This window comes from Nymphalis io, chromosome 8, assembly GCF_905147045.1.
Source record: "Nymphalis io chromosome 8, ilAglIoxx1.1, whole genome shotgun sequence".
Taxonomy (NCBI): Eukaryota; Metazoa; Arthropoda; class Insecta; order Lepidoptera; family Nymphalidae; genus Nymphalis; species Nymphalis io.
The window spans coordinates 5,938,655-5,957,356 of NC_065895.1; the positions used below are offsets into that span (position 1 = coordinate 5,938,655).

Consider the following 18,702-nt stretch of genomic DNA (forward strand, 5'->3'; position numbering starts at 1 on the left):
TATAATCACAAATTAAGCACATGAAATTTCAGTGGTGCTTGCCCGGGTTTGAACCCACGATCATCGGTTAAGATTTACGCGTTCTTACTACTGGGCCATCTCGGCTTGTATTATAATATTATTTTGTTATTATATACGTCAAAGATATGCTGGCGATTTTAACCAATAAATACGATATTCCTTTATTAATATTATGTATACTTAATGGATACGTGCATGTTTTATGTAAACTATTAATATCATTCTAAGATTATGTTTTGTCATCAATAATCTCGGACATATCAGTTATAAGTATGTGCGGCGTTTATTTACATTTCATGAAAACATTATAATATTATGAGAAAACATTTTCGTAGGAAGCCAGTGTCTCGATGCACTTTAGACAAAGATTGAGAGAGAACTTTATTTGTATTTTGTAATTTGTCCGCAAAAGACATTTTTTTTATCAGAACATCGAGTCAAGAATGGCTAGGATATAAATGACAATGGTGTCCAGAGTCCAGACCAGACATATAGCGACAATTTCAGACGAGACGTGGTCGCTGGTGTGCTGCAGCCTGTGCTCGCTGCAGCGCGCGTGCGGGCGCGCCCGCGTGTACTGCGTGCACAGGCTGCTCCCGCGCGCGCTCGTCGCCACGCTGCAGACCCTTCGGGACGCGCTCTCGCTGCGAGGAAAACCTATCGACGTTATTAAAAATGCTGATCATGTTCGTATTTTATTTGTGTACTCATTTATATATATATATATATATATATATATATATATATATATATATATATATATATATATATATATATTTTTGATTACATTTTTCAGGAACCAACCCTCAACACTTTAAACTGGGTTTTGACTCTTATCACCTGCTCGATGTACGAATGTCCACCCGCGAAAGAGCTTTTTGCGGAAGACTTGGCCCTCTCCCTAATCAGACTCTGGCCCTGGTGTATGATGACCGAAGCTTTGAGGGAATCGCTTATGAGTTTGCTGGTTACCTTCACAAATGATTGTTCTAGAGGTAAAAAAAAATTGACACTAATAATACTAAACCCCATTTTCATCTTTATTAATTATTAAATACTTTATTTCGCCGTTTGGTTTCTGGCAGAATAGAATATAGCTAACCCTATTTGAATTCGAGGGCGTCGTGAGAGCCGATTAGAGGATTTTTTGTTTAGCTCCTCCATAAATAAGGAGTTTCTCCATTAGCATTTAGTGCCCCAAAAACTGAGTGATGAATATAATTTTAGCCTGGTCCAGCATGTGTAGCTGTGTGGGTGGACGTAGTCTACTCAACGAAGTGTGCTCGCTCGTCAATCGTGAAGCCGCACGTCCCCGCCCTACTTCCCTCTTGCAGCGCGCACTGCGAATATTGAGGCACTGTGCACCCCACCAGCATTGTAGAACTGTAATAATTAAGGTACGAGCTACTAGCTATTTAAATGGTATCGTAATAAGATATACACACATATAAGCCGAACTCATAAATATTACGAGATCGTTTAATATTTATATGCATTTTATACGTTATATTCTAGTTACGAATAAAATTATTAAATCAAAAAATATATATATATATATTTCTAGCAATTTTAAAAGGGTACGGATGCTACAAACATGGTTTTTATTTCAGAACGACATCCTGTCTCGCATGAACAAGGTCGGCGGGCGGCGCGGCTCGCCCGACGAGTGGTGCCGGCTGGGCGAGGCGCTGGCGCGGCACGCGGACGGCGCGGCGGCGCTGCTGGCGGCCGCGCGCGGGGCGCCGGCGCGACTGCTGCCCGCGCTGGCGCACGCCGCGCACCATCAGCGACTGGCGTTCCTGCAGTCGCGTGAGTGTAACCCCGACATTACGACAATGCATTGTTACAAATTTTTGATAGTTATGTTCAATTAAAAAATCAAAACAGTTTGATTTTTTTTTTAATATATCAGTACTGTTGGGAGTTTTGCATATATAAAAAATTACTATAAAATATAAGTATCTAATGCATTCTTAAAATTACAATCATATTATTTTAAAAATATTAGTTTACTGCTATAAGTGCTAAATAGCTTCATCTTTCTCTGTAACAGCTGATCTTTTGGAGCTGTTGTCGAGTAGCCTCCTGACCGGCGACACTGCGGAGGTCGTGTCGGCGGCGAGAGCGGCGTGGGCGCTGGCGGCTAACAACCACAGGGTATTTTTTATAGTAATAGAGTTACATTTTATTGCAAAGAAATTAAATAAAACTCCCAAAATGTGATAACATTCTTAGTATCCGTGCCGATCTGTATATGTGCCTATGAGGAAGCCGTTCAATGGTTCTGGTGGTGTCTCAATTTCTGGTACTTTTCTTGATGGACAACACATCTCGGCTGAGTCATGTCTGAATTTGTGTGCATGACAATGCAGACATTCTTTGTCCATAGCACCAATCATCACTTTCGGGTGAGCGGAATATTTGATAGGTATTCGAATGCGAAACGAAGGAACGAAGCGAATGTAAAAGCGAAATTGCGCGACGCTTCTCGTGAATGACTTGCGCATAATCTACATATAAAAAATTATTTAAATAGTACACACACACTTTAAATAGTTTCGTTCCGTTTGAGATACAAATGATATTTAAATAATGTGGATCAGATCGCAATTTTAGTATTTTTGTATGTACAAATAAATACATACAAAAAAGTGTGAAATATTGGGATTATAAGTATTTTTTGATGCCAAATCAAAAAAATAATACAAAAAAAGAAATTTTGACAAAAGTTTCATATAGGGACATCCTAATCACCCAGTGGTATGAAACATACTTTTCGACCTATTTTCATACAATATATAATCGGTCGAGCCGTTTCGGAGGAGTGCGATCACAAACACCGTGACACGAGATTTTTATATATAAGATATATTATTTATTGTTTTACACTATTTTGGTGTGTCAATTTTGTTGATTGATTATTAGGTAACAATAATGTGTGTGAAATTTATATCTTTTGTTTCTGTTGTCAGGCTAAACTAGTGCTTCGTAGCGCCGGTATACCAGTAGCTGTGCAGTCGTCCTTACAACGTTTACAAAAGAACGCTACAGACGAGGCTACAAAGCGCGCCATCCAGCTCCTAAGATATACACAAACCGTCCTACAAGCTACGTGACTAACATTAAGCAAATTATTTCGTCAATTATATACGAAGTTAAATTCAATATCGTTTTGTATATTTTTTTTATGAATTTAATATAAAATATACAATTTTACTTTTATTTATTAGTACTGTAATTTAAAAAACCAATATTGTAACGAATATTTTACCATTTCATAAAGATATAAAAAATAATTTTTAATAAAATATAAACTTGCTGTTTTATTTAACCATTACTACGACGGAATTATAATATATTTATATACATAAAATGCGTTATCTTATTATGTAATGCATATTCTTAAATAAATTCTTTGTTTAGAAATCTAAATTTATTTCCTAATCTTGGGCTACTAATTAGGGCAGATAACTTATCGCCCTCGTCCTGAAATATGTTTTTATTTGGTCCAAAAGTGGTTACGTTTATCGTTTTTGCCAAGAACAATAAAAATAAGAATTAATTCTTTTTTATCAGACAAATCGGTGAAAATTAGTTTTTCCAATTTTACTAACTTTTTATAAAAGTCAAAAGTTAGATAAATATATTTTTTTTAGATTTATGATATAACATAAAACAGGATAACTTAATGCTGCCTGGATTATAATATGATTTACAATCGTGATAAAAGATCGATTATAATAGATCAGACATATCTATCATATTGCAGACGAATGACGCAGTTTTTAAGTAGATTTATTAGTTAATTTTAAAACATAATGACTGAAATTAAACCAACTGGCTATAAGTTTTAAATAAAGAAGGTAGACGCAACATAAGTAATGTTAGGAAGTGCGTCTTGGGTGGCCGTGACGGTTAATCGTTAACTTTGGCATGTTTCGATTATCTTGCCTTGTAAGATTCGATAAGCCAAACGACGTTAGCGTTCATACCGGTTCGTACGACGATCGACGCGATTTTTACGAAGGGAAGCTTACATTACTCATTATCGCCATAAAGCGTGATAATTCGCGTTTGTCCGGCCGCCGGGCGAGCGTCAGTAAGATCGCGCCCCTGCCGCGGCACCCGCGCGCTGTCCTAGTGCAGTGTAGTACGCGTCCACAAAGTTGATCAATAAGGAACAATGAATCCGCGAGACGGTCGCGATCGGCCGTTTGCCATCTGACCCTATAAGTCGTGGGATTACGACGAATCGGTTTTGCGCCCTTCCTCGGTGACGGCTTATTGTGTTTTGAATTAGAGATAATGTCGTCTCCGAGATTTCAATTTCCGCCAGAGAGTTATTCAGCCGTTTACACCAGCGATGTAACGAGTGTAAATGTGAGTATGTTTGTAGGCGAGAGTGGCGAGTGGCGACGTTATCGATACGCGACATGCGTGTGCGCGCCGTCAAGGCCACGACGATACACAGCAGTGCATTCAACTCCATTTGTCAAATATGTCAATAATTAAAAAGTTCCTATGTGCATCGATCAATCTTAACATTGAATATTTTGACAAATTAAAAGAAAATAGTGAATAATTTCAATAGCGTGCTCATCACATGTACCTCTATAATTATGTTTATTACTGTTTTCTTATATAAAACATTGATAATGATAAGAAATGTTAGTAGTTTGTAGAAACAGTGAGTGCACGACTTTGGAGCTACATATGCTTTGTTCTTTTGTTCATTCAAGGTTAATGAGACGTAGATTGTGCCCATAAAGCCGGAATAGGGTGTAGATGTTTACATTATCGTATTTTGACTTGACTACTGTTTACATAACATTACATCAGCTTATAAATATCAGTTTTAACTAAACCATATAATTATTTTCGTAATCATATAGCAAATAAGTATAGTATAGTAAAAAAGCTATGATTGTAAAAGATGAGATATATATATAAAAAAAACCGCTAAGTTTCTTTCGCCAGTTCTTCTCAGGTCTGAGGTGTTTATTTCCGTACCGGTGGTAGATTTATAATAATCAATAAGTGAATGTAACGCTTCTATATTGAATAAAGGTTTTTGACTTTGAAGTAACTTTAATTAATAACAATACTTTATCTGTTATGTACAATAGATACATGTCACACATATACATACACGTATTATACCAGCGGCCCGGACTTTTGTGGTTGGCCCATCTGGTGTTACTTTATTTTCAAATATTTTAAAATTCAAAAGTTTTTATTAACACCTAAATAATTTAAATTATACAATTGCCTGTGTCCACGGACACTGCAGTGCTTGAAAAGTCATGAAATGTTGAAATATACGCGACAAATCCGTTCATAATGGCTTAATAGAATTTGTAACCTAAGAAATCATTACCTAAATATTGAGTATATCTGTATTATACAATTGATAATGTACGCTAGGCGAATACAGGATAAATTTTTATTGCAATCATTTGTTTTATGTTATTTCTATATTATTGCCACGTTTTGAAAGTACACTTCTACTATATTAAATTATTTAATCATGTTGACACAATGTAAAATACTATACATGAATTATTCAAATTAAAAATATCATTTTAACAAAATATGAAGCTAATTGCGATTTTAATTTTACCGAAGATCGCATATCGCAATTTCCATCGAACTTAACTTACGTAGTTGATATCAGAAGCTATTCTTAGTATTATTCTCGAATACAATGTAGAATATTTTAGCTAAATTTTTGCTGCAAATCGATTTTAAACATTAAGTTTATTGTAAGTCATCAATATCTACACTACAAAACCTTTATATTATTCTGATGAAGAGCTTTTGGGAACATTACATAACATACATTTTTAAGTTCTTACTAAGCAGTACCGGAAATTTTCGTAATAGAAATGGACAAACATACAAAAGCTTATGATTCGTATCATTCCTATCATAAAAAAATCTAATATTAAAATAGACAATTGTAAAAGTGTTCAACTCACTTTGAAGTCGTCTTTGTTGTTTGATTTAGATATTGCGGTATGTGTATCTTCAAGTAGCAGTTTTTCCTGTAAACATTTATTATTAAGTAAACATATTATTGTATTTAAAATCTCTTTAAATTGCCCATATATATATTAGACAATTTTAATAGACAGTAGGTACATAAAGTTACTTCTTATTATAATTTTCATAAAATTCATATTTTTTCTGAACAGGTGAACTACAAATCAGCGAAAAATGAACCTGAAGAGGCAGTATCACCGGTTACTGGTGCGAGCACACCTCCGGTTTCACTTTTTAGCTGCTTTCATTGCGCTGTAAGTTGCTTAATAATTTTCTTATCTTATTATATTATATAGATTATAATATACCCTAATTCATTTATATTATAATAGAAATGAGTACGTAATAGAAGAGAGTTACGCAGCGTAAAGGTCTTTAAATAACAACATAATAGTAACATTAATATAGTTTATATATTTTTGGCTTTCATGTAAATAATTCTGTAATAAATTATATATAATACATACTATAAAAAAATAATATCATTAATATTAATAAAAGTAACAACGAAAAGCTCATTATAATTTATCCATTATTGATAATTATCTTTATACGAGTACGTACTTTTAAAAAAAAAGAATAACACAATCAATTTCTTTTCAGTTTTCCAATAGCTTAAAAGTGATCGAAAAAGAGAAGAAAGCCCGAAAAATCAAGGTAAGAACTGGTAATTATTTTGTTTTATCATAAGTATTATAATCGAATCAAAGAGTTATTTGTTATACGATGACGCAAAACTTGAGTATAGAATTATTCAAACGTTCTTTTTATGACGTTGAACTATTTAAATTTAGTTGCTAATTTGGAAACGGATACTACTAAAATACTAAAACTTAATAAATGCTGACTACTCGTCTTAAATAAACAATATTTTTAAGGGGAAACTTCAAGTAAAGAACTACGTTTAATACATTGTAACAAAAAACTGTTCAGTTATTGTTGCTATCTACTTTAATTTGTCTGATGTAAAAGCTTCACAATGTAAACTCATACTTCTCTGATTTTAAACAAACTTTACGTAATAATTTAAGTTATTTTAGTGTTTTTTATAAAAACAACAATTTTAAATATTTAAAGAGTTTAAAAGATTGATTTTTGGTTTAGTAGTAGCATGCACTTTTAAATTCGTGTTAAGATATTAAAAGATGTAACATTGTATATATATACTATGCATTATGAAGTTTTAACCTCGAGATAAATAAAATTAACATTAAAAATAATTCTGATGGTACAAAATGATTTACTTTACTCATAAAATAAGATTATTGGGAATGTTATGGAAATAATTCAATTATTTTAACAAATGTGGAGGCATTATAATTAACGTTCATAAATTTTTGTTTTTTTTTTTTAATGACCAATTGTTCATAGTATGAAAATTGGTACCATGATACGAGAATACAATACAAAAAATACAAGAACTTGATATAAAAATGAATTCTATCGAGTTATAGATAGCTAAAATAATAGTCCTCCTATATGAAATTTGGCCACAACGGCCAATCTCGAAGACTAAATATCCGCGCAACATATCTCTTCTCCATATATATTGCATATCTGCACTATATATTACCTAGTATAGTAAGTGCATATGCATGCGAATAGATGCAGTCTTTATTCCCTCACTCCCTCAAATAATGTAAGTGGAGATGATCAGGCAAAGAAACAGACAGTGAGCACATAAAGTGCATTCCGAGCCATCGGAGTGTATCACTGCCAACATTCAAACTCCCGTAACAACCTGTGAATGTCCCACTGCTGGGCTAAAGGCCTCCTCTCCTCTTTTTGAGGAGAAGGTTTGGAGCTTATTCCACCACGCTGCTCCAATGCGGATTGGCGGAATACACATGTGGCAGAATTTCAGTGAAATTAGACACATGCAGGTTTTCTCACGATGTTTTCCTTCACCGTAAAGCACGAGATGAATTATAATCACAAATTAAGCACATGAATATTATTCAGTGGTGCTTGCCCGGGTTTGAACCCACGATCATCGGTTAAGATTCACGCGTTCTTACCACTGGGCCATCTCGGACTCAAACTCCCGTCCACTATTAAAGATTTCTTGGCAGAAAACCGCAATAACTTTTATTGATCTCGGACCTCGGGATCTGCATTCTTTTAAACAACCCCTAGTGAATTACCAACGAGGAACTTACCCTTTAGCATAATATAATGTTTCTAAAAATAATAAAAGTACTGTTTTATAAAAAAATAAAGAAAATGAAATAATCCAATTTATTTCGTATATAGTTTTTAATTGTCAACCATAGTTTCAAAACGTGATCGAAATGACGTGGAACACTGATTCATAAATAAATAACAAAATGGAATCAGAAAGCCTGATATTTTCTTCCATTTACAAAAGAAAAGAAAAACAATATTTAAATTTAAAAAGTAGACGTCAACAAATCAATTGTAAATCGAGTAGGTAGAGTGTTCTAGTATCGAAGCTTTGCTATCCTTTTGACTTTAAGGTAAAAAATATATCAATATGTAAGAACTTCATATTATACTTTTGACGGAAAATGTATGACTTATTTATTAGAATTAATTCTGGAATAATCCAGGATTATACATACGTGTGCGAGCGGTGAGTGACCGGGCGACCGGCGACCGGCTACCAACGCCGGCTGATCACGTTTTTTTTAACGATCTCCTGAGTTCGCTTTCTTTCTTTCATCTCCTCTGTTTGGCAAAGCACGTGATTGCATATGTTGATGATATTTCAAAAAAAGTTTACCGTAGTAGTGTCGTGATATTGAATAATTTATATTATATAAAGGAAGGTGAAATGTTACATATGTAACAACATTTTATGTTAATATTTAGCTAACAAGTTAGGAAAGTCTATTATTAAGTGCACAAAATACTAGGAATTTTATTAATACCATTTGGCAAACAAAGTGCATAAATTTTGTTTAATTATTAAGCATACAAGTCATAAATTACAAACATAATATACGGAATTTGGTCCTTATCGACTATCGGTATAAATCAAGGCATAAAGGCATAGGCATTGACATTTCATCGAAATCTTGCTATTTGCAAAATACTTATAAGTACGTATACGTAGTTAAAAAAATTGCTAAAAATTTACAAACTTCAGACAATTTGTAAATTCGTTGTATAAGAACGGATCGTCATTGAAAAAACAAAGTGGTCCATACTTTATTTATTAGTGCGGCGTAGTCTACTTTTTTTTAAATAAAATAGGTAGGTCGACTAGCATATGGACGGAGAAGAAAATACCATAGTTACGTTTTATTTTTACAATTATTTATAAAACATCAAATTTAATTCATGCCATTCAAGTTTTTTGTTTTTAGTTTTACGAGATTTTTGATACACGAGTGTAAACACTGCAAACTTCCTATCTCGGGCTGATAGGGAAAATATCTTGACAGTGAAGCCTAATAAATTTAATTGCGAGACAAATTAAATTAAATTAAAACCCGGAAATTAAAACCAGGACCTCGAGGTCCGCATTTAATGGACCAATGAGCCAATTACAAAAAAATACCATTCAAGTTATTAAAACATTCCTTTTTGCATATATATTGCATTGCATATATAATAATACCATAGTAGGATTAGAATCGGAAAAAACAAAAACATATCTATCTTATTATAATTGTCAATGACTTGCGTCGATTTAAAAAGAAAACGAAATGTTCAAAAACATTAATACTAAGTGGGCACAGAGTCACGTGTATTTAGCTACTTTTTTTTAAAAATTAGTTTAGTCGGTGTTTTAATTTGCTATCATTTGTCGCGAACACGTGTTTTAGAACTCTATATCAGAATCACGTACAGCATTTTGTTTGTTACTTAGTTTTTTCTGGATTCACCAAAAACTACTAATCCGGTTGAAATGAAACTTTCACATTATTTTACTTTATAGTTTCGGAACCGACATAGTATAATATATACTACATATATATAAGAAATCTATATCTACAAGGAGTTTAATATTATAAAAATATAGGATTTTAAAATATTCAAAGTTTTTTCTGTTATTCCCTTAAACTGTTTTACCTTTTGAAATTTTGATCAGTAGTTTCAAGATATTACAAATTTGAATAACACATAAAAATACAAAGCACAGTACGAGCTAAAAAATAGCTTGGCACAATTGTTTTATCAGATTCCTATACTATCTATCCGACCTGACTTCGTACGGGTTAAATTCAAACCAAACCTCATTGCCCCGCCCCCCCCCCTCTTTAAGTTAAAATTTAATTTTTTTTTTAAAAAGTACTTCTTAACGGATATTTTCTAATAATATATATTGCAAATTTCTGTTTTCTAGACTCAGCATTTTTGGCTGATTGTTTATAGTCAATTAAAACAAATAATTTTATAATAAACTAGATTAGATTCGCAATGAAACAAAAATAATATATATTTTTTACTTTTTGTAGATGAAGGTGATTAAGCGTTTCGTAGCTAGATGTTAATATTTCACGAGGCATATCCGCTGGAGATTTCCGCATTTCAGCGACGTAAACGTATTTCGTGATATCTAATTAGGCTCCACGTGCAAGATTACTTAGAAATTTTAAGTAGTATTTGCACAGACAGTGTAATATTAGGTCCTTACATATGAAATTAGCGTTCTGTACGGGAGGAATATAAAGTCATATATTTTTGTAAAATATATTTAATTAATCAAAGTATGCACCGTTGTTATCTATGCACTTTTGCCATCACATAGGTAGTTCATTGATCCCTTTATTAAAAAAACCATGGGGGCGAGAATCAATAAACTCTTTGAAGGTGGTTTGGACTTCCGCATCGGAGTTGATTTTTTTCCTTGTAAGAAGTTGTCCAATTTCGGAATAAATGGTAATCTGTTGGAGCAAGGTCCGGGTAGTACGGTGGATGTCGCAAACATTCCAATTATAGCTCATCTAAATATTTTTAGTCATTATTTTAACAAATCTGTTATCATTATGTTCTTATTTAAAGAATCAGGCCTATACGACACGAAAATATATGTATGAATTGATTATGACGATATTGATGTGATATAATGCTATTATGTATCTGTACGGTGGGCATTATGTCACCATGATACATAAATTTTGTATTCATATTCCATTATCTCTACATTAATGAAAAACATAAAAAACCATGAATTTATTCGACTATAAATTTTGTTGTAGTGTGATAATCCTGTTGTGTCACTTTGCTATTTTTATGTAATTTTTTTTACATATGATATAATGTTGGTATAAGTTCAAGAAACTATCGTAATTTTTGAAAAAGCGGAGAATTTACTAAATATTTTTGACAATTACTTAAAACAAAGCGAAATGTATTAAAATAAATTGAGAATTTCAGACTTTATAAAAAAAGGCCTAATTGCGGCTACGCTCTTGTATGGTTTTAAAAAATACCAATAAATAACACAGTAAAGTGGTAAAATATAGACATATAGATAATATATAGACAAAATAACAAAAAGACAGACGAGAAAGCGTAACTAGTTAATATAAAAATATAAAATAGCGTTAAAAATATACTAAAGATATATTATTAATATTTAAGTTTTTAAAATTTATTATAAAATATTAAACAAATACCAGTTATGAGCCAAATTATGAGGAATACTCACGTCTCTCATAGACAAAGGTAGTGCAAGGAAATTAACTGGTTTGTTTTCCATTTACAACAGTAATTTATTAAAAAAGATATAGCCAGCCTTTCAATGTTTACCTTTATCTTGTTACTGATCTACATTAACTGTAAAAAAATGTTTGTATTCAAAGAGTGAACTTCAAAAGTAATATAATTCTACCTGGAAAGTCACGTTGTGATAGATACTTTCAAAAACGTGATTTTCTAAATCTGAATGATCATCAATATGAATGAATGAAAGGTATTGTCTGACATTTGAATAATTACAAGTATAGGTTTACTGGTTTTGGTTGGAGTTCATTTTAAACAACGATAAATAATCTTCATGCTATGCGATTTTATTTTTAATTATTCGGTTTGTTGTTGAACCATAAAAAATTTGTAACTTAATTTTACCTCATTATACTATTTAATGTTATTAAAATTTAAATTAAATTTTAAGATGCTTTGTGCAGAATCATTAAAGTGCGTATTACTTACTAACCTATAAATTCCTGACAAATAGACTTTGCCACTCTAAGAAATATTAACCAGTAAGAGTAAGCTTACATTGTCAATGCGTCACTTACCTTCGGTACTAAGATATTATGTCCCTTGTGCCTGTAGTTACACTGGCTCATTAACTCTGCGAACCAAAAAGTACCAAATTTTACCTTTTCATTCTGTGTTGTGAAATACCAGAAAACGAAAAAAAAAATTGTTATTTTATCGCAGAGGTCTCAAATCTTTTTTAGTGTTTAGTGGAAGGAATGTACCTGGTGCTTTGATAATAAATTTTCAATAGTTGGCATCAATTTAGTGATGATTAGAAACGGATCAACTATTATGGTTATGAAATGCATTCATTCGTTACTAATATTATAAAACCGCGAAAAGAATTTTGCTTACAAATCCTCCAATTAAGGATGCGAATTATTTAATATATCGCATATTTTAAATTTACATTTTTTTTAGTTAAAATAGAATAAATACATATAATTATTTAATTAATGGAAATTCAAATTAAAATCTTGACCTACTTGAAAGAGATGATATATAGTGGATCATTTTTTTTTTTTTTTTATAGAATAGGAAGGCGGACGAGCATATGGGCCACCTGATGGTAAGTGGTCACCAACGCTCTTAGACATTGGCATTGTAAGAAATGTCAACCATCGCTTATAGCCAATGCGCCACCAACCTTGGGAACTAAGATTTTATGTCCCTTGTGCCTGTAATTACACTGGCTCACTCACCCTTCAAACCGGAACACAACAATATCAAGTATTGCTGTTTTGCGGTAGAATATCTGATGAGTGGGTGGTACCTACCTAGACGAGCTTGCACAAAGCTCTACCACCAATTTTTTACATCCTACAGACTCCTAATTAAGGGGTCGATGACCCCTTGTAGTTGTGACCCCCTTCGACACTTGGGGGTCGATGAAGACCACGAGAAGTGGTCTTCATCGACCCCCAATCATCGTTTTATCGGATCTACGAGGCTCTAAAAGTAGCAAAATTTTGTAATAAATCATCAACAATAATTTATTAGTTCTACCCTACAGAGGGCTGAAGTTAGAAAAGAAGTTATTTATAGTATACAGTAAGTAATTAAATCAATTTTCAAGTTCAAACTAACTGAATTATTTAACGTTAAAATAAATCTTACTTATGATAAATTAAAAATCAAAAGATATTTTAATTAAGTTGGATTGTAGTCATTATACTGTGATAGTAAGTTTCACGGACAGATAGTGAATTTAAATAAGATTACATCCTTTTTTAATTTTTTTGTTTGATATTCCAAATTTAGTTATATATAACATATATTAACTCTATTCTTAATAAAATAACTTGAATAATAAAGCAGGAAAACAAGCTTTAAAATGTATTAATATCGTCTACGGAAAAACCAAACGATGGTAAATTTACCCGCCGTAAAAATATTGGCATCCCAATTTTTGCTGTTGTAGACCCGGGTTTCATCGACCTTAGCCGATTTTAATGGAATATAAGTATATATTTGTACCAACTAAGATTAAATTAAAATATTCTTCACACAAATTAAGCTTAAACAATTCCACGTGTTTTGCATGTTTCTAAACTGCCGACCCCTGTGTCAGTCCTTCATAATTATTTATTTATAAATTCTCGACGTTACAGTCTCGAGCTCCAAGGTCATAAATAGAACGAAAGCTTTTTAAAGAATGATTATTAAGTCTTAATTTTTTTGTATGTAAAAACAATAATAGTTTAGTTATTAATGGCATCATTATTTGTATGTTTTTTAATTATTATGTGTTTAAGTAATCATTTTATTATTGAAATTGATCTGAGCTACTTCATCTCATATTTTGTTTTGTATTTATTCGTAATGTATTTAATTTTAACAAGACATACAGTGTTTAAATTTAAAAACACAACTACTTACTGCTTAATTTATATTCGATTTATAGGTTTTAAATATCATAAGAATGATGTGAGACTTATCGATACTTATGGAAAGTATAAGATACTAAGTTTATGTCATTTCAATGTAAATATATTCATTTTAAAAACTTTTTTTTTAGTTTTAATATAACTTTTTTTAACACACTACTAAGTATGATTAATATATTACGTGGTACTTAACCGATAGACAAAGCAAACATTATCAGGGAACTTGCATGTGTCGAATAAAATTCTGCGACACGTGTATCCCACATTGTAGTTCGTGGAATAAGCGCCAAACCTCCCGTTAAGAGAAGAGTCCTGTGCCCTGCAGGGGGACTTACTTACTGTTACTTTATTTAAACTGCGGATTAATGTAATATTTTTTGGGTAAGATGCCGCCATGCGAGATAAACTGACTTTATTATTGTACCGATAAAATAATCATAGACAACCATTAAGGTACCTAAGTTTCTAGTCTAGTCTTATAATTTACTAGCCATTCAAATAATTTTAATTATAACCAGTATTATGTTAGTTTTTATTTGTATTCATACATATCTCTACGTTTATGAACATAACAACACTATTGACGTATTTTATGTAAATGTTTAAATCGATACGTTTTTGAAGACCTCGCTTTTTGGCACAACGAATAACTTAAACCTTGTAATATGAGTGCGCTACGAACAGCGAGGAAGCAGACGGATCGGCTATGTAGGGCTATTTCGGCTCAGATAAGCAGGCAGGAGGCGAGCCGATGCTGGCAGAGGTCAGTATTGACGTCAATGAGTCACGTGGTCGTGTACCGATACCTACGAGCGCGGAATCGCTGATGCCTTGAGCGGTGATCGCAGACAATGCTATGCGATGCGCGGTCGCGCCGCACACCGCCTCGTACTTCGCGCCTCTATACTGGCGTTTGCGGCCTGCGAAGATCTACTCGATATATATAAACTAAGCGCCATATATGATAATTATATTAAATCAAAACAAAGATAACTCCTCATTAGTTAAATAGACGATTAAAAAATTTATGCATACAAGTAATTAACTTATAATATTATTTTGTATTAAAGTTCCACACGTTAAATAATTATTTTTTTCAGTTTCATTTACTTTATTAGAATAATATAATATATAGTTGTCAATGATAATTAAAGTTTTCCTATGGTATCATCGGTCGGAATCCAAAACCTAATATTTCTAGGCAAGATTAAAAAAAGCTGTTGCCAATTTCTATTTCTTTATATCACCTGCTAAATATTTGAAAATATAAATAGTATTCAGTCAATAGTTAAAGTTTTAAATTTGTATTTAGGAGGATTTTAAAATATTTTCTTTAAATAAACAATAAATAAAACACACACGGCTTACGTTCTTCTTAACACTCTCTACAAATACTCATAAACATTTTGTACACCTCGAACGCGAATCTATTATTGCTCTATTATCGGTATAAAATAAAATTCACGGTTCATTCAACTTAAGTAGAGACTGTCTTACTTACAATATGCCTTAAAATATTTTGAACATAGTTAATAACGAAGCAAATCATTCTTAAAATAGCGAAAATACAGCCTTTTTGATATCGTTGGGCTGTGGTCTGCAACACATGAATTGTTTAAGATCCAAATAAATGTCAGTAGTTATAGAAATGTAAAATAATACAGGATATAATTAATAAAACTTCAAATGCAATATTTCACTTTATGTAAGTAAATTTTGTTGCAATAGTTCATACAGCTTCCAGTAAGATATAACAATCCGTCAGGCGCTTGCTATAATGTAGGTAGTAAGCTATTTGAATTGATTGATTATAAAAAAGTTTTGAGTTTCTTTTTTAAATGTCATATGATATATTTATTCTAAACACGCGATTTTTTAAAACCCAAGAGAAGGTAAGAGACATCTTTTTCAATGTTTACTTAGTCATAACTTTCTAAAATTGTTGTTGAATTATTTAAAGCATGTACAAGTATAATGTATTCATTCTATGACAATAAACAAACAGTTATCGGAAAATACGTCTTTTCGGAATAAAAATGTGGGTTTTTCTGTACAAACAAATGGTATTGTTATCAAATAATAATAAATAATTTGTTGTGCGTAGTTTTTGTTTACATAATTAACAAAAAAATTCAAATAAATAAATAAAATAGCCATTTATACATATAAGTGTTTAGTATGCATGTATGTTTTTCTAGGCTATATTTATATAAGAAATATTAACCATTCCTACAGCGCCGATGCGCCATCAACCCTGGGAAGTAAGAAGTTATGTCTCACGTGCCTGTAATTTCACTCACTCACTCACACTTCAAATCGGAAAACAATATAAGTAGTTTAGCGGCAGAAAAACTATTATTTTATGATTACTAGACTGATTTGCACAGAGCACTACCACCACGAGATTGTGGTATTTCTGTCAAACCGTTAATACAAAAATTAACTTATTAATCGAAATATTTATAAGTACTTTACTAATAGTAATTTTAGGATAAATACCACAGATCTACCGGCTTTTAAGAGCCTCGTGGAATTTAAGTGCTTAAGATTGGTGACGTCGTCTCGTAAATATGAGTTGCCACTTATAACTTTTCTTACGTTACGTTATGAATAAAATAAAGCTTATAATTTTTTTTGTTACAAAATAAGAAAGTAAATACTGAAAGTACTGGGATACTATAAATTTTAGCTAGTAGTCAATATTTTACTTTTAACTTAAATGTTAGAAACACGTTACAAATAGGTATTAAGAATAATAGAATGGCGAGACGTAGGTCATCTCTTATATATTAAAACAATATGATTAAATGAATTTGAAGAGCTATATTTTCTACCGTACTTATATAAAATTATTATCTATTATTTGTGTGAGTAAAACATGTTAAATGCATTTTGGTACTGCCATTTTTTGGTTTATTTCAAATTATCAGTGGGCTTCGTTTACCCGCGGTTGCCTACCCAGTTTACTGTACTATATACAACCAATACTGTCTGTCAATCAGTAAATACCAAAACTGATTTTGTTACATAAATAAATATTCACCACGGCTTACGAAGGGTCAGCGATTGTTTCAATGAGTAGTTAGGTATGTGTTTACAATAATTATGTGAGCTAATACTCATTGTGTGTTTTATATTACGACCTTTATGATAAGCTGAGAAAGGCGTTTCGAATTTGCATTGGTTTTAAAAATAGTTCGTACGTCATTTTATGAAATAAAATTACAATAATTTATTTAATGGGTAAAATGAATATCAACGATACTTAAGAAATATTGTATATATTTCTTTCTTTTATTGTTTAATATTACTGCGACGAAACCGTTTACAGAAGTACCTATATAACATAATCATTCTTACTTATAAATGATGTGTCTTCTTCTTTTAATGTGAAATAAATAATTACAGAAAGAGATTAATTAGTGTTTAGCTAAACAGCCGCTAAGAAACAATTATAAGTAAGGCCGATAGTAACTAACGATATTACTTAAATTATACAATAATTGTTCAAGGGGCTACACAATGTGTAACGACAATTATAGAAGCGATACCGAACTTCGCTTTTGTCTGAATAAATGAATTCTATACGTCAATTGTTATCACGTGATAAATCGAATCCTCTTTAAAACCCTTTTGGTAAACCTTCTAAATAACATAAGTACAAGGGCTGTGAGCAGTAAGTCCTATTTACTAGCTACTAGTTACAAATAGAAACAATTACTCGACTTATGTTTTAATTAAATACAATTACGATTATGTGAATTGAAGTTTCTATATAAATAAAAGTAATTTATATAATAGAATCTGCTGGAAATATTTAAAAGATTGAATAATCTAAAACATTTGCTTAGATTCTAATGAAATTCAATGAAAAAATGAAATTCAACTCGTTTCAATATACATAAGTTTATATTTACATAATTTAATGTTGTTATATTTATTGGTTTAAAGTGCCTTCGCGATGCCGCTTAAATCATCTGTCAAAGATGCAGAGGCCTATATATAAATGGTCAGTGTAAAAATTTTGGATGTCGTACATTAGATTTGGATGTAGAACATTGATTGTTTTTGCGAATTATTTTATTTTATCGAAATTTCGTTAAGCTGCATTCCTAAATTAAATTAAAAAAGAACACTAAAGTGCTAACATAAAATCTGCTTTCACCTTTTCCATTACATCTTAAAAGTAGATGTTCCACGATTGCTTTCACTTCCTTGGTAATATTGAAGTAATGTTTTACCTTAAAAAGGTATTTATTTCTGTTTTATTACAACATAATTACACCGAGCTCTGACGATTCTATCGGCTCGCTTAATCCGTAATGGATTTTACGTATGTGCTTGCTAATAGCATAAGTTCTTTGAACGCATAAATGTCCTCTAAAATAGATTAAATTAAGAATAGTCATTAAGAAGACGGCCATCAAATTGGTTAATTATTATAAACGATTAAAATGTGTAATCGTTCCCTGCCTGCAGTCACGTAGGCTTTCGGCGTAGAAAAGGCACGTGCCCTACGTTAATTGTCGAAGGTTATACATTCAATTAAGTTGATGTGCTTCTAATGTTATACGGT

At 31.8% G+C, this 18,702-nt stretch overlaps 2 protein-coding genes across 2 annotated transcripts in view; both read left to right on the forward strand.

The window, feature by feature from the left end:
* LOC126770276 (rotatin-like) overlaps positions 1–3,247 on the forward strand; it is a 30,685-nt gene extending 27,438 nt beyond the window's left edge. The window contains exons 28-33 of the mRNA XM_050489575.1: positions 529–707; positions 818–1,016; positions 1,249–1,418; positions 1,632–1,830; positions 2,075–2,178; positions 2,994–3,247. Of these exons, the coding sequence (XP_050345532.1) occupies positions 529–707; positions 818–1,016; positions 1,249–1,418; positions 1,632–1,830; positions 2,075–2,178; positions 2,994–3,137 (995 nt within the window). The 3' untranslated portion in view covers positions 3,138–3,247. The remainder of the gene's footprint in view (positions 1–528; positions 708–817; positions 1,017–1,248; positions 1,419–1,631; positions 1,831–2,074; positions 2,179–2,993) is intronic.
* Positions 3,248–3,918: 671 nt separating this feature from the next.
* LOC126770304 (inositol-trisphosphate 3-kinase homolog) overlaps positions 3,919–18,702 on the forward strand; it is a 65,629-nt gene continuing 50,845 nt past the window's right edge. Inside the window, exons 1-3 of the mRNA XM_050489658.1 lie at positions 3,919–4,401; positions 6,216–6,317; positions 6,667–6,720. Of these exons, the coding sequence (XP_050345615.1) occupies positions 4,327–4,401; positions 6,216–6,317; positions 6,667–6,720 (231 nt within the window). The 5' untranslated portion in view covers positions 3,919–4,326. The remainder of the gene's footprint in view (positions 4,402–6,215; positions 6,318–6,666; positions 6,721–18,702) is intronic.